At 39.9% G+C, this 16,215-nt stretch overlaps 1 protein-coding gene across 1 annotated transcript in view; it reads right to left on the bottom strand.

Moving 5' to 3' along the window:
- The window catches only part of MAP3K5 (mitogen-activated protein kinase kinase kinase 5), a 106,969-nt gene that overhangs the window by 47,116 nt on the left and 43,638 nt on the right, over positions 1 to 16,215 (bottom strand). The window contains exons 4-8 of the mRNA XM_059835849.1: positions 14,513 to 14,706; positions 14,079 to 14,247; positions 13,015 to 13,121; positions 9,351 to 9,521; positions 4,292 to 4,404 (exon numbers count right to left, since the gene is read on the bottom strand). Coding sequence (XP_059691832.1) covers positions 4,292 to 4,404; positions 9,351 to 9,521; positions 13,015 to 13,121; positions 14,079 to 14,247; positions 14,513 to 14,706 — 754 coding nt within the window. The remainder of the gene's footprint in view (positions 1 to 4,291; positions 4,405 to 9,350; positions 9,522 to 13,014; positions 13,122 to 14,078; positions 14,248 to 14,512; positions 14,707 to 16,215) is intronic.

The following is a 16,215-nucleotide window of genomic DNA, read 5'->3' as shown; positions in this document are numbered from 1 at the left end:
AAGAAAAGGTACTCAGTGCTAAAACTCACCCTACTTTGCTGACTTTCCTCTACAGAGCTCATCTACAAACTTACTTAACCCTGAAAGGCAAGTTGGAAAAATGCAATTGCAGTGTGGAGACATTAGTGATAGGCTCAAAAGACTGTAACTCTAATTTATAGAGGTGGGGTGGTTTTGTTTTCCAGTGGGTTTGGTCTTTTTTTCGGGGTGGAGGAACAAAAACCTTTCTATGCAAATGTGCAAAGTGAACAACTTTATGAATTTCACTGAGTTTGTGGTCTCCTTGTAAAATTTCTCTTATCTAGTTTATTTTGATTTCACCATCTTTAAAAGTTTTTTGAAAGTATAAGAAAATCCAAGCAATGTCAAGACATTCTCTCCTTCCATGATAAACTTGGCATTCACAGGGGAAGAAAAAAAGGCAGCAGCTGAATTCCAGTATATTTTATCAAAAATATTTTGCCTTAAAAATAAACGAGCCAAAAAGAGGAACCATTAATGTCAGAAAAGCCATTGTTTTTATAAACGCCAAGAATATACCCACAGCTTGTGAAGAAAATAAGATATGGTAAGTATATATTACCAGTAAAATATTACTATAAAGGCTTTATTAATAAACTGCTTTCCTTGCTCAAATATTGACAGAACAATTCATATTACAGGATCCTTTGTGTGTCAAAGTTGCACAGCCTGCAGAAATCATTACTGTCAATGCAAAGCACTGCATTTCTGTTTTGGTCTCAAAGTTGTGCTATTTTGTACAGTTAAGAAAGCAATACTATTCAGAACTATCCTACTCTACTTAGCGCTTCTCAGGCCACACCTGGAATACTGTGTTCAGTTTTGGACCCTGCTATACAAAAAATATGTGGACAGGCTGGAGAGCATCCAGAAAAGGGCCACAAAGATGATCAAAGGACTGGGAAGCCTGCCATATGAGGAAAGGCTGAGAGAACTGGGTTTGTTCAGCCTTGAGAAAAGAAGGCTTAGGGTAGACCTTATCACCGTGTTCCAGTATTTAAAGGGTGGCTACAAAGAAGATGGAGACTCCCTTTTTACAAGGAGTCACATGGAAAAGATGAGGGGTAATGGGTACAAGTTACTCCTGGGGAGATTCCAATTGGACACGAGAGGAAATTTCTTCACAAGGAGAACAATCAGCCATTGGAATAATCTCCCCGGGGAAGTGGTGGATTCCCCAACAACGGCCACTTTTTAAGATTCAGCTGGACAGGGTACTGGGCCATCTGGTCTAGACTGTACTTTTGCCATGAAAGGCTAGACCAGATGATCCTTGAGGTCCCTTCCAACCTGGCATTCTCTGATTCTATGAACAGTGACCACAGTCTTATCAACAAGAAATCAATGACCAATGACACACATAGGGTCTATATTACAGATGAATTCGAAAACTTGTTTCAAAAAATAGCTAAGTCAGTCTGTGGCTTAAAGTATTTTGACAATATTTCCCAGAACAAAATAAGACAGATAGACACTAGTAGATAACAGAAGGGGTTGCTATATGGGTTTTCGGCAGACACCAAGTAAATGTTTACATAAGAGAGAGGCGCACCAACAGCTCAAAAAACCCCACCACCTTCCACCAAATAGCTACCAACTATTTCTCCACTAAATCATTCATCAGCTGTGGATGGAACCTTAAGTAATAAGGAACCTTAATTTCTGTAATTTTGTCCATACAAACAATAGGGAAAACAACACTGGACAAACTCACGAGAAGATGATACCAAACATCTGATCCCTACAAACACCCAGATTTCATCAGTACAATTCATTTGTCCAAATTTAGTTGGCTGTAGCCTCTATGCTATTGAGAAGTTTCTTCAAAATGGAGGGATTCACATTAAACTACACAATAAATATAGCCCAGCTTTGCTAAACTATCTAATTTAAAATTCAGCCAGCTGAGTGAATATTTGCAAATGCTATGTAGAAAGCAAAACATGTATTTTTACCTCCTACACTGGCACAAGAATTTGAATTTCAGTGTAGGAGATGAAAGTATTCTATCCAACCCAAAAAGCAAAATCTCACCCACTCACAGAAGGGCAAACACAGTAGTTGAGGCAACTCACAGAATCACACAGAATCACTAAGGTTGTAAAAGACCTATAAGATCATCAAGTCCAACCATCAACCAACACCACCATGCCCACTAAATCATGTCCCACAATGCCTCATCCACACGTTCCTTCAACACCTCCAGTGAGGGTGACTCCACCACTTCCCTGGGCAGAACGTTCCAGTGTTTCACCACTCTCTCAGTAAAGAAATTTTTCCTAATATCCAGCCTGAACCTCCCCTGGCGCAACTTGAGACCGTTTCCTCTTGTCCTGTCACTTGGGAGAAGAGACCATCACCCACCTCTCTGCAACCTCCTTTCAGGCAGTTGTAGAGAGCAATGAGGTCTCCCCTCAGCCTCCTCTTCTCCAGGCTGAACAACCCCAGCTCCCTCAGCTGCTCCTCATAAGACTTGTGCTCCAGACCCCTCACCAGCTTCGTCGCCCTTCTCTGGACACACTCCAGCACCTCAATGTCCTTCTTGTAGTGAGGGGCCCAAAACTGAACACAGGATTCGAGGTGCGGCCTCACCAGAGCCGAGTACAGGGGCACGATCACCTCCCTACTCCTGCTGGCCACACTGTTTCTGATACAGGCCAGGATGCTGTTGGCCTTCTTGGCCACCTGGGCACACTGCTGGCTCATCTTCAGCTGGCTGTCAATCAACACCCCCAGGTCCTTTTCTGCGGGGGAGCTTTCCAGCCACTCATCCCCAAGCCTGTAGCATTGCATGGGGTTGTGACCCAAGTGCAGGACCCGGCACTTGGCCTTGTTGAACCTCACACAATTGGCCTGGGCCCATCGATCCAGCCTGTCCAGATCCCTCTGCAGAGCCTTCCTACCCTCAAGCAGATCAACACTCCCGCCCAGCTTGGTGTCATCTGCAAACTTGCTGAGGGTGCACTCAATCCCCTCATCCAGATCATCGATAAATATATTAAACAAGACCGGCCCCAAAACTGAGCCCTGGGGGACTCCGCTTGTGACTGGCTGCCAACTGGATTTCACTCCATTCACCACAACTCTCTGGGCTCGGCCGTCCAGCCGGTTTTTTACCCAGCGAAGAGTGCACCTGTCTGAGCCACGAGTCGCCAGCTTCTCCAGGAGAGAACTCTACGCAGCCTATCAATTTCACTTCCATTATCTACGCAAAAGTAACCATCTCACTCTGACCTTCACACTCAAAAAAACCTCTCTATCTAGAAAATCACTTCAATATACAGTGCACACCTAACTTCTAAACTAGATCAGTGGCTCATTACAGACACATACTGTGTAGTGAAAAACATTGTTTCTTTCTCACTTGAGAACCTCCTCAGAAGACAGAAGGATAAAAAAAGACTTTACAGTAAGTCAAGAATTATACAAAATCATGGAGAAAAAATGACAGTTGCAAAGGATACATTACTACATATTACAACATTCAGTGCTTTCTCCCATACCTTCTCTGAAAGTATTACTGACTAATCTTGACTTTGCATTCTCCTCAGATCGAGCAAAATCACAAACAAAATGGACACCCGAATTCTTCTTTCTTAAGCAAGAAAGTTGTTATGACGAGGGTGGCGAGACATTGGACCAGGTTGCCCAGGGAAGTTGTGAATGCCGCATCTTTGGAAGTGTTCAAGGTCAGGATGAGCAACCTGATCTAGTGAAAGGTGTCCCTTCCCATGGCACAGGGGTTGGACTAGATGGTATTTAAAAGGCCCTTCCAACTCAAACTACTCTGATTCTATGAATACAGACATTCAGGAAACCTCAAAGAAAGCGTCAGAAGAGAAACATTCTCCTCTCAGCCCATCCCAAGCTCAAGTCAAGTGCATTTTCCCCACTCTTAGGATGGACTATTTGTCCATATTCCCTACAGTTCTACAGGGGGTTTTGTTTGTTTGTTTTATAGAATGCTAGCTGGAACTGGATTCCCCCTTCAGGTGTTTCCGTTTCACACAAACGATGCCATTGCAAAGAAGGGCTGTCTGTTCTCACTGAACTCCGGTAACCAGTTAAGACTTGAACCAGGTCTTCATGAAAGTGCTCACCTGCAATCAGGTGGGATCCGTGGTGGGGGGGGAGACCAAATTAAATGTTGGCATGCTCACTATCAAAGCATTAGTATATAACCATCAGATTTTTTCCCCCCTATGACAGTGGGTGGTGTCATACTTTCACTAGAATGCGATTTCACTGTGAATTTGCAAGCTATAATTACCAACTTTCCGCAGCTCAAAAGAAGTATCAAAGCAATGTCCGGCTGCCAGGAGGAGTACTGCATAATTAATTCCTGACTGTAATGTTGGCTCTGACTCAAATGCCTTCTTGAACCTAGAAAAAACAAACATACAAGTTTGCTTTCTAAATAATGCAATCTAATAGGAACATAGTTATACTTTTAGGTACTTTAAGTGCTTATCTTCTGTTTACACAGCAGGAATCCATGGAAGCAAAAATATTTTACCGTTTTCCACACATGCTTTGTGGGGTTTTTTTTAGGAGTCCATTATTTATACATCCTCCTCCCACTTCCCTTCCCCTCACACAACAAACACAGACCCTACTCATCCATCCCAGAAAAGTTATAGTATCTTACTAGATTTGGTATTTTTCATTGAGATTAAAGAAAAAAATACTACTATCAGCTTGTAAGAGACCTGTTTCACAGTTATGTTTATTAATGGATTCTTTAATTTACTCTTAAATATATGAATTTTCACAGACTTGAAACCTTAGATTCTATTGTGGACCTGCTACAGTGACATATAAACATATCAAAATGCATAAGCACAAAAGCAAGCAACACAAGAACACATTTCACATTTAGCTATGCATTCAGCTACTCCAAATTTTATGTCTTTACTGGGTGTCTCATTGGTATTGTCCTTGTGAGCCTATTCACATTAGAACAGGATTTGATTCTCCTCAAGGGGAAGTGAGTGAGCAAGAGGAACAGCAGTGGTATTCCCCTAGCCTAAATACTGTCTTAAAAGTCCAGGGGCTTCACCCAAACACAGCATGCACTATTCTCGTGCTAGCAATGAAAGTTGTGGTGACAACAGTGACAGCAAATCTACAGTGCTTTAAACTTGTTCTACAGAGTAAGAATATGTTTGGTTGCATATATATATATATGTATACACACAGACACACACTCCCCTGTAAGGAGAAGGCAAACAAGACTATCGTATGTGAGTTAAGGAGCACAAGAGATTCAGTCAACGTAACTCCACTACATTAAAAGCAATGGAGTTTAAAATTACTTTCAAAAGGATGGGAAAAATCCAGGCAAACAAATGGATTATACAAAAAAAAAGTGAAGCAGGTAGTGAGATTAAAACATAAGGAAGGAAAGAAAAATAATCTATGCAAAAACTAAGGGTTTAGCTTCCAGACCACACTTTGACATGTAAGCAAAGCTAAGACATTTTGATCCTAGCAGGCCAGATATATGGCTGCTTTTCAAATTTTTGTTTTATTCTGTTTGTTGTTTTTCCTGCTCTAATGATTCAGGACTTTGCACCCTTTACATAAGCTCTGTTTTCCAAAACTGCAAGACAGGCTCCTCTTCCATCTCCTACGTATGTACTCCTTCTATACTCCAGTTGCCCACCTCCAAAGAACTTAATAATTAGACAAGAGCCTAGCCCTCAAAAAAAACCAAACATGATGAGCAGAGAAGACTCAATCTCTTCTTTTCTTTCACCATTTGCCTTTCCTTTTGTACTGTGAGTTACAACAAAACAAGGAAGAAAGTACACAGAAACCATTTTCATTCACTAAAAAAACAAACAAAAACACAACAGAAAAACAAATCCCATAAAAACCCACCTAACCAAAGAGGATGACACTCTCATCAATTCTAAGCATACAAAGCTAGAAGAGACCCCTTGGCTGGCGTAATTTGTTTGGAGACATAGCAACATTGGGAACCGGACTTCCTTTTTTGCCCTAGAGATCTTTCATGCTGTAACCCTCATGCAATTATCAGGAAAAGGAGAGAGGAAAGATTGATGGAAGAAGAAAGAAAACCTTGACAATAAGTCTTTTTTGTTCCAATATAGAAAAGTCCGTACCTTCACTTCTTTGTTTTGCTCCAAAATGCCTAATTTCGGACATGACCACCTAAATTTCTCTAGGTCTTGGACAGATACATACAAAACTTCAAAATTTGAAGATAAAATAAGCATCTTTTATGCGTATCAACAGGTGGGCACATTTGTGCTGTAAACAATGTTAATCATACAGGCAATGGAGGTGGAGATGAGTTTAAGTTTACAAATTAGTTTCTGCTTGCAGAACCAATTGGCAAAACAGCCCCCAAAAAACCTTTAAATATGTTATCGCAAAGGCACCACCAGCATTGCTGACGGGCTCAGTTTTGGCTAGTGATGAGTCCATTGGAGCTAGCTGGAACTGGCTGTGTCCAACATAGGGCAGCTCCTGGTCTCTCCTCACGGAGGCCATCCCTACAGCCCGCTGCAGCCAAGACCTTGCCACCTACCCCCAGTAGACCAGACAGGACATCCATGAACTTCTCTTCCTGGGTTCTGCCCTTTTTTTCCAAGTTGCTTCCAAATCTCCCTTCCCCACAGCAGAAATTCATTTTTCTAGCCATCTTTACATGCTACTCGCACCAAGAAATACTAGTATCTTGGACCTCTGTAGTCCTATTTAACTCTCCTAAATTGTTACAACCAAAAGTGTAGTTTTATGTTTGGTGCAATCCTGTGCTAACATCCTTAAACCTGCCTTATATCCACATAGCCTGGACAGCAAAAATTTACAGACAAAAAAAAATTAAAATATAACCTGTAATAATCAATATTGAACAGATTAAAATATTCACAGTGTCCCAAACAACTCACAAGTCACATCTGTTGACTGAACTGATTTAAATTCAACTGATGCAATTACTGTACATTGTCATGCCCCAAATATCACTGCAGGAACCTGCGCAGTATCGTAGAAAGGTGGTAAGGTTTAAAAGTCTGCCTATAAAGTATAGACTGGCTTAGCTGATGCTACTATAAATGCCATCAAGAAATTGAAAGCTGACATCTGGGAAAATGTTGCAGTACAGACACCGAATTAGGAAGGTAGCAGTGAAAAGTCTTTTAATAAAGACTTGATAGCTTTGGTAAGTCTGATTTACACTGTCAGTATGCAACAAGAAAGTGACAGTTAATAATTAATCTTTCATCTCTTCTCTCATATTTATATGAAAGATGTCTTTTATTCTGCTTTTTAATTGTCATGAAAGCACACTGCCTGCCTTTTTTTTTTGGAACAGACCAAAGTACCTTGACATCACTAGTTGTTGCAAAACCAATGCTTTGGTTCTGCTACCAAATTCTCACTATCTTATGCAATTCGCTATACTTCTCTTACATCCTCGTTTCTCTAAGACTGAGATAATAACCTTTATCTCAACATAAAGTAACGCTATCACAGAGGCATTGTTCCTGCACACACCTTCCCCCGTCGTGGCCTGCTGTAGCTCTCGAGTAGGTCTCCTCCCTCCCAAGAGCCTTCCACTGAGTTATGAGTCAACCCTTCACTCACGTCAAGCCTGCTGTTTGACTAACACTAGAATTCAAATCAATATCCAGCATAAAGTACAAACCAAAAGCAACTGGCCCATCCGGTACAGCTTCCGGCCAAACTCCAGCTTGACTCAACAGAGATCAATCACCTTCTTCCTCTATGGCAGCAGGCACACGGAGCAGTCTGTATGGGGTCTTACTTGCCAGAGACTTCAGGGCTTATCTAGGGGCTGGCCGGTCAGCATCCAACCTTGCTGCAGTAGCTGCCAGCCTGCTGTCCTTTCCCAAACTAGTATGCCTGACTGCAATCACTTCCCCTCATCAAATGTACGAGTATCATGATTGCTAAGATGCCTCTATTAAAGTGTATTAAAATGGCTACATGAAATATCCCCGAAGTAATTATCACTATTATAGATTTAATCGTTCTTAGTTCAATTATGCTTGAAAATATCAACATTTATCTGTTCATAAGGCACTATGAATGAGGAAAAAGCAAGATGTACAATAGCGAAAGCAACTTCTATTTATTCTATTTAGCCTGTGATAATGACTAGTATTTGTATAGAGGACTGCAGTTTTCTTTTTATATTAGTCCATGATATTAGCAAAATATTTGGTTTTAAACAGAATCTTGGAAATTTGTTATGGGCTTTGCCTTGGAGGAAATGAGATTTTTCTTTAATCCAAAATTATGAAGGGGGGACGACGACGACGACAATATGCTGCATTCCTGTTATTTCAACATCTTTAAAAAATCCAGTAAGCATTGCAAAACTGTAAAGCATGACCAGCAATTATAAACTGTACTGGTGTTCTGAGGCCATACATGGTAAACAGTTGTATCTTATCTTTTACCAAAGACAGTTCTAATCTGAAGTTTACTGAAAACAAGCGATAAATGATGAAGGGAGAAGGTTTCCATTCTAAGCATTTACTTCAGTTGGCAGCTGATGAGCACAAGACCAGAACTAGGATCTGATAAGCAGTATACGTAAACGCAGATTGTCTGTGTCCTCATCCGAATCATAATGGAGACAGAAGTCTAGGATGGCGCCCCGTGCCTCCATTTTTTAACTTATTCCACATAACAGCATTTTAGTGCATTTCAAAAGCAATAAAAAACATAATATTTGCCTCTAAAATTAAGATAAGGTTTTGTCTAGCCTATTGTGTGCTGCTTTGACTATCGATGGTACTGTAGTCCACTGTAATATGAATATACTATATGGTGACAAGGAGGTGATAAAACTTTTGCCAGTATGAGTTTGGAACAGTCATATTTCTTGTGAGCATGGAAGCCAAGAAAAGACAGAATGGTCCATCCTAAGCATCAGTGCAAGGTTAAACCTCAGCACCTTTAAGCCTAGCTACATAATATCTATCAGATTGCAGATATGCCAATTAATTCACAGCTGATTATTGTCTGGCCCAGATTCCTAGGAATAATATAGTAAACAGGAGACTTCACATTTGGGAAAAAGGAGGAAAAGACACTCTGATGAGAGCTACTTCCAAATCTTTGAGGCACTTCAAGAACTTTGCAGAACCAGATCTGTGAACAACATAAATCTCTCATTCTTAACAAATAAGCAAAGAAGGTTAGAAGATTCAGTGTATCCCTTAAGGATGCCAAATATTTGGAATGAAAAACAGTTGAAATATATTCTTGTTTAAGGAACATTTTCCCAAAGCTAGCAAAAGGACATAGACCAGGAAAACAGTACTCACCAGAATGTCCCTTTGTCCCTGCTTTCTGTATCTATGAACCCAGATTCCAAAAACATGTCTTTGTAAATCCGACCAACTAGGCAGTACATATCTGAAGCTACTTGGTCTTCCTGTTCTACCAGGGGAATCATAATTTCTAGAGCTTTCTGTCTGTCTCCAGGCAGATTTCGCCTATTAAAAAATAAAGATTTTTATTAAAAACACAATAAAGTTAACAAGGAATACTTTTTCATGACCATGTTTGAATACACATGTATGACTTCATCCACGTCAAATGTACTTCTAGACACAATGGACTATATTATATATACACGCTTCCCCTCCCCCCCCCTTTTTTTCTTTTCTTAATATCATGGGACACCTTTATAAAAGCCCCCAAACACGTTTTCTCTCTCATGAAGCATCAGCTAGAGCAAAGCACTGATGGCAGCAACAAGAGCCTCAAGAGCAATTCTTAGAAAGATGACACATTACTTTCTTACAAAATAGAAAGGTATGAACCTCGGTTTCATAGCTAATATTTCTTTCATAGTAATTCATGCTTTAAAGGAAAAAAGATTCCATCTTCTCTTTGTGATTTTTTTTTTTTAAAAAAAGTATATACATTTTTGAATGTGAAGCAAAAAACCCAAAAAGCACAAACCAGACTGAATTCCCATGATAGGGAAGGTTAGGGAGTGAGGCCAATAAAGTAATATTAACAAAAGTACTTCAGACAAATAAACCACATAATTGCAAGCATTAGACACTTCCTGGTGACTCACAGTTTGGATACATACATCACTCAGTATCAAGAGTTTAGAATTTTTTATGTATGTGTGTACTGAACAAGCAAATGACTCCTTTCTCAGAAAAAACTACTCTTCAGTGGTTTGGGGAAAGTATTACATTCTTTTGGAGAAATTGCTTGTAATATTTAAGTAGCTACAATGGGAACATATAAAAGTGGTTTTGTATCTGTCTTGCAAGCTTTGCACTGAAGAAGCCTGAAAGAGAAGGCTACCTCAGGAAGAAAAAAAACACATCAAAAGCCACAGCCATCTTAAATCAGATACTACTTGATCAGAGGTTCCATAATGGATTTTTTTATTCCCCCTCTACAAGCACATACCAAAGTTTTGATGCAAGTGCACAGGCAGTGTCAATGTCAAACCTGAGAGATCAGAGCAAGTGATGCCTGACCTCATGAGCTCTGAGCTCATGTATGCAGCTCCAGAAGGGAGTGATGTTGAAGAAAAGGTTTAAATCAAGTAGAACGGGCAACAGAGGACAAATGAGCACTTACATCATAACAAAAATAATAAAGAAAACGGAGCAAAAGCACTTGTTTGAGCAAACAGTATAAATTGCTTTCCTGAGCAAAAAACTAAATACAGAGTGCAAGTCTATGTGCTGGGCAAACCTCTATTGATGTCTCAGCCTGATGAGAAAGACAAATGAAGCCCAGTGCTGTCTCTTCCAGTCCAGTCAAATTCTAACAAATTAGGAAAAGTCCCCTCAGACTACAGAGCTGCAGTAGGCTCCCAAAGTACTTCTAGAGTGGCACAGGAAGGCTGGTGTACTCATTTGAGATGAACAAGTGCTCCCACTCTCAGGCCCCAGGGAGAGAAATCAAGTGCTCCTGGCTGAGCAAGTAACAGTCTCCTTCAGGTCTGTGTTACTTTAGTTCCCCAGCCAACTGATCACTTGCCCAGTTGTTGAAGGTTTGCTTCCTTTTGTTTTCTCTTCTCATATTGACCACTCAAGTAAAGCAGCAAGGGTAAGTCTGCAGCTTATGTTTTTCAGCTGACGCATTACAGAAGGGCAATTTTCAGAACGGAGTTTCAGGTGGATAATTCTTCCACATCTTGTATCAACTATCACTAATCCAGATCAATAGCCAGCTGAACAAAACCAGTAAGGCACAACAGTGTTTTGTAGTATAAGCCATCTACACATTGCTGGTCTCCGGAGACAGAGGTCCCTACTTTTCTTTCTGCTTACTTTTCTACCACCAATACCCTCGCACACTTTCTTGATTTAGGTCAGACTAATCCTGACTAACTGAGCTGCTCCATCCTTCCGTACTAGCAACCTGGATTAGAAGCAAGAGGGACAGCTTCTTCCATGGCAAACATTCAGATGTGCAAAGTATTCCAGATCTGCCTTAGCCCAGGAAACATCCTCTATATTCCCAGTAAGGAGAAAGCTACAATTAGCCCAAGCAATTCCTTCTTGGCATACACCAAATCATGGATATTTTCATGGCTATTGTGGATTCCAGTTGAATGTACCATCTGGAGAAGGGAGGGAGAGGAAAATCTGATCTGAACTCCTTTGGAGGTACTGTGTAAACATTTTGTATGACAGATACCCTCAAAGGCTACATCTTACAGTCACATCGAGAAAAACAGACTTCTCAGTCTGCAAGAAGTCCCAGCAGAACCAGTGAAGTATCAGGATCTGCCTGAAAAGATTAAACTGCAGTTTTGCAGGTTTTTTAGTGCCCCAGTAAACTAGTCAAGTCCTGTTTTCAAAGGTGACTTTGGTTTAGAAAATAGTGACCTTGAGGTCTAAGTAACTTGTTAAAACTCCAAGGCATACCTAGTGACCTTTGTGAAGACTATGTAGAAGTGGCAGATACATGCTGGATTATTTAATCTGCAAAGCTCCACATATTTATGGCAAAGCAGACACCAAAAGGGCACAATATTTATATCTTCATTTACCTAGTATAAAGGAACAAGAAAGGATCTGGACATTTTATTCAGACAAAACAATGCCAGATAGCTGGTTTTTATTTTTGTTTCATTTTTTGTTTCAAAAACAGGTTTATTTTTTCAACTATTTACCTGTGACATATTTTGACATCACTTTCACATGATATGCAGTTTTGAGCTTCCTCAGCGAACCTGAATTACAGTATTCAAATCTGTGAGAAGCAGAAAGATCTGTAGACATTTTCTATATTTGAGAATTTCAATGCCTGCTGACACTTGGTCTACTCCTCTAAACGTCAATAGCAAAATGGTCATTGTGATAACAGCAAGGGAGCAGAAAACCTCTGTAATTTCCTCTGAAAACCTCCCCTTCTAGTGCCTTGTCCAATTACCAGTATCCTAGAAAAAAATCTAGGCTTGGGTCTCATTTAACCCAAGAAAGTAGCACATGTTGCTCTATGTGGTATGTTTCATGCATGTTATCATAGAACATGAAAAATTAGTTCATTGTTATAATAAAATCTCCTGACGGACATTTGAGGAAAGTTCTCCTCCTGCCTCCTGACACTACCAGAACTCAGACTTGAATGAGATGATGTCTAAATTCGCAATGCTGCAGCACTGCCACTCACACAGCAACATTAAAAGTGTATTTTACATAAGTAAAATACTGCTAGGTATTTATTCACTCCGATTTAGGTACTGAAGCGAAGAAATGATGCATACCTATGGAAAGACAAATCAAACACTCACACTAAAGGAAAAGGAATGGAATTTGACAATATGAGAGAAAAAGAAAGTTTCGGTTGATCACAAAGCTCAGAGTTCCCAAAGTTGCTTCGGTGAGAACCCTAGACCTGCATATGAAGATTCTAGCAGGGAACTTCACCCAGGATTACCAAGCCTGTGTGAAGTTTGCAGTTCCGATTTACTGTTCAACAGTGGAAGGAAGGGTAGATTCTTACCTGTTCAGCGCAAATGCATAATGAAACCTCACATGGTGGTGGGAAGCCAAGTCAAAAGTAGGCAGTTTTTCTAAAGTTTTCACCAGTTTCACAATGGAATCGTAATCCTTCCAAAAGAAGGCAATAATGAAGTTTTAAGTGGCTGTACTGAGGTATGCCTATATAAACTCCCCTTTGAACTAAGCACCTTTTATCTCATACTAAGAAGTATTTTCAGTTCATTGTAAGTTTTATGGATTTCAGTTTCTTCAGTCTCAAATTGTAAACAGCCTGGCACTCATCAGAAATGTGAATATGGACAGTATTTAGCAGGGAAACACAATTTGGTCTCCTGTACTGCTTCAACGTGGACCTGTAAAAATTTTAACACATCTCTTTCATGACTATAGTTAGCTTCAGGGGCTGGACACATACCAGAGTTCATATTGTACAGACATTACAATACTAACTGCATCTGAATTAAGGCATCCCAAAACTCTGAAGTAGGCATGAGGCACAAAAAAGAATGTTTCAATACCACACTTGTTAGAGTAGCTTACTCGCTGACATATTTAAAAAAAAAAAACAAAACCAAAACCAAACCACTTAAAAATGTTTAAGGAGTAACAGTTGAAATTATGTATAACAAAGTAAGCAATTACTAGCACCATTCCAGAAGCTGAAATGCATATGAATGTTATGTTTCCATGAGAAATGTCACAAGCATGGTGAAGAAGAATACATACAAATATCAATAGCAGAATGCTGCCATAGCCTTTAAGTAGGACACACTACAGGCTGTTCATCACATAGTAATGCTGAGATGGAAAAGAGTTATATGTCGTGTACTTTTTTGGTGCTGTTACAAAATAAGAACACTTTTCTGCTATGTAAAGGCACACTATAAACAGCGTAACTACGAAATAAAGTAAAAACCATCAGTGAAGATACTGTAAAATATTTTTACTAGTGTGCATTATTCGTATAGTTTGTTAGCAAATCTGTGCAAAAAACACTAAAAATTTCACTGAGAATGTAAATTAATTTACTATGTTTTAGATGATCTTAGAGCATAGGATTCATACCTGGATGTCTCTGTAGGACAGCAGCAAGTTTATTACAATGTCAGCAGACAAGACTTCAACATTATCCACTCGCTGTCGAATCCTTGCCAGCTCTGCTGCAAGCTCTTTGCCTGTGTAGAGGGTACGGGCCTTCCTGATGTCATTCAGAATGGATTCCCGGAAATACTGGCTGGAGAGGAACAACTTCACGTCAGCAATTTGGGACAGGCCCCTTGCATTTGTTTTTCTGGTGCTGCAGCTCTCCCACAATGTATACGTGGAACATTTATTGATAGAGCAGTGTTAACAGAGGGATTTGGTCAAGCTAAACTATTAATTATCAATTTGTCTCAACAGAAGGCAAAACATCACATCACCCCGAAGCAAGAGTCTGACATTTATATTACCAGCAGGAATATTTGAATTTTACACAGGGGTACTAAAAGACAACTCACCTTGAACTGGCCTGTGCCACCTTCAAGAGCTGAATAAATCGATCCACCAAAGGCAAGCATATAGGCCCAAGCAGCGACTCAAAACTGGGCTGCATCAGTTCTGTTAGTCCCTTCATAAAACTGCTATCACAGCAGTACACCTTGTTATGTGGAGTTATCATATAAGGAACAAATATGTAGTTACCAGTGCACATCTGTAGGGAAACAAGGTGCAACATTTAGGACAGTTATGGTTTGAGAAGTCTAAGCATAGAACAACTGCATATACTAGCTGCAGAATTTCACCTGCTAAAGTCAAAGGGAGATCTGCTGCTTACTTCAGCAAGACCAAGATTTTACCTATGAAGCCTAGGATTACATAAATTCAATTTTCATCTCAAATAAGATATACACCTGAAATGTATTCTTTCAGATATCTGAACTGCTTCCTGTAAGATGACTCTTTTTCGAATAAAATAGTCAGAACATTGGCTCAATAGCGAAACAATTCTGAGGACACACCTAGTCACCCCAACGCAGCATGCGGACTCAAGTGAAGCTGATGTACACTCTTTTCAAGGTGACTGATGTTCAGAAGAGAGCAAGCATTCTGCAATTTAGTATAGTTAGGCTCACAGATGTTGAAAACAATAACACAAGCTAGTTGCCTCACAACAGGAATACTGTAGAGACAAAATAATCCTCATATGAACTGCAAAATGACTCAAATAGTTCAGCATAACAAAGACGAATTAAATTCCCTGCTATGTAGCAAACCTTCCTGGCTAGTGGGACTTAAAACCACACATATTTCAGAATAATCACTTATGGAATGTCTTAGCATTGCTAAACTGTATTGAATTCTATATATCAATGTATGACAGATACTTTGCAAAAAAAAAAAAAATCATTAATCGCCCAGGAAAGAGGGAGGCAAGATGTCTGGTGCCTGTGGTATGTGTGTGAGTACAGATTTACACATATAGAAAGCTTGCTGAGTATTTGCAGTTCTGAAGGGTCTTAACTATGAGACAGCACACCATCAAAATCAGGAGGAGTTCTGCCATTTGGGTCTCAAAGCTCAGACTCCACTACTGAAGCGGCTAGCAGCCCAGGAAGAAAAGCCTTAAGGCAGCAGTTCTTGAGCCCCATCATTTTGGTACCCCTAAATTACTTCCAAGGTTAATTACTTTTGGGTCAGCTGCTTCTGCTCTCCCAGAAGTCAACACAGCAATGAGGACATCACTTCAGAGACTCCCCTGGCAAGCTGAGCTCCATGAGACAGCAGTGACTGAATAGTTTTCAAACACACAATAACAGCTGTGTGCTTAAAACATGCGTTTTAACATGCATTATTAGATTTTAAAAACATGGAAGGATTGAGGTACTCTAGTCAGTATAAATGTATGTGTACAGATATGTCAGTAAACGTTTGTGTACAGATCAGAGATTGACTATGAAAAGCACAGGAATTACTTTTTTTGTTACACCTATTATACTATGAAACTGTAAGACCTCACTATAAAGGCAATCCCACCCCCACACTTCTGAGGGATATAAACAAACTCTGTCAAATTTAAAAGTAATTGATGCAGGCATTTACATGAGATCTATTGAGCTCAACTAATCCAGAACTTGGTTGGAGATTATTGCATACACAAATTTGCACAAGGATGAATTTAGCCTTCCTCCCCCGACGACTGCAAACTATTACAGCTGAATAG

The sequence above is a fragment of the Gavia stellata genome, chromosome 2 (genome assembly GCF_030936135.1).
Source record: "Gavia stellata isolate bGavSte3 chromosome 2, bGavSte3.hap2, whole genome shotgun sequence".
In the NCBI taxonomy this organism is placed as follows: domain Eukaryota; kingdom Metazoa; phylum Chordata; class Aves; order Gaviiformes; family Gaviidae; genus Gavia; species Gavia stellata.
The sequence above is the reverse complement of the archived record's forward strand: the minus strand, read 5'-3'. Positions and strand labels throughout refer to the sequence as shown.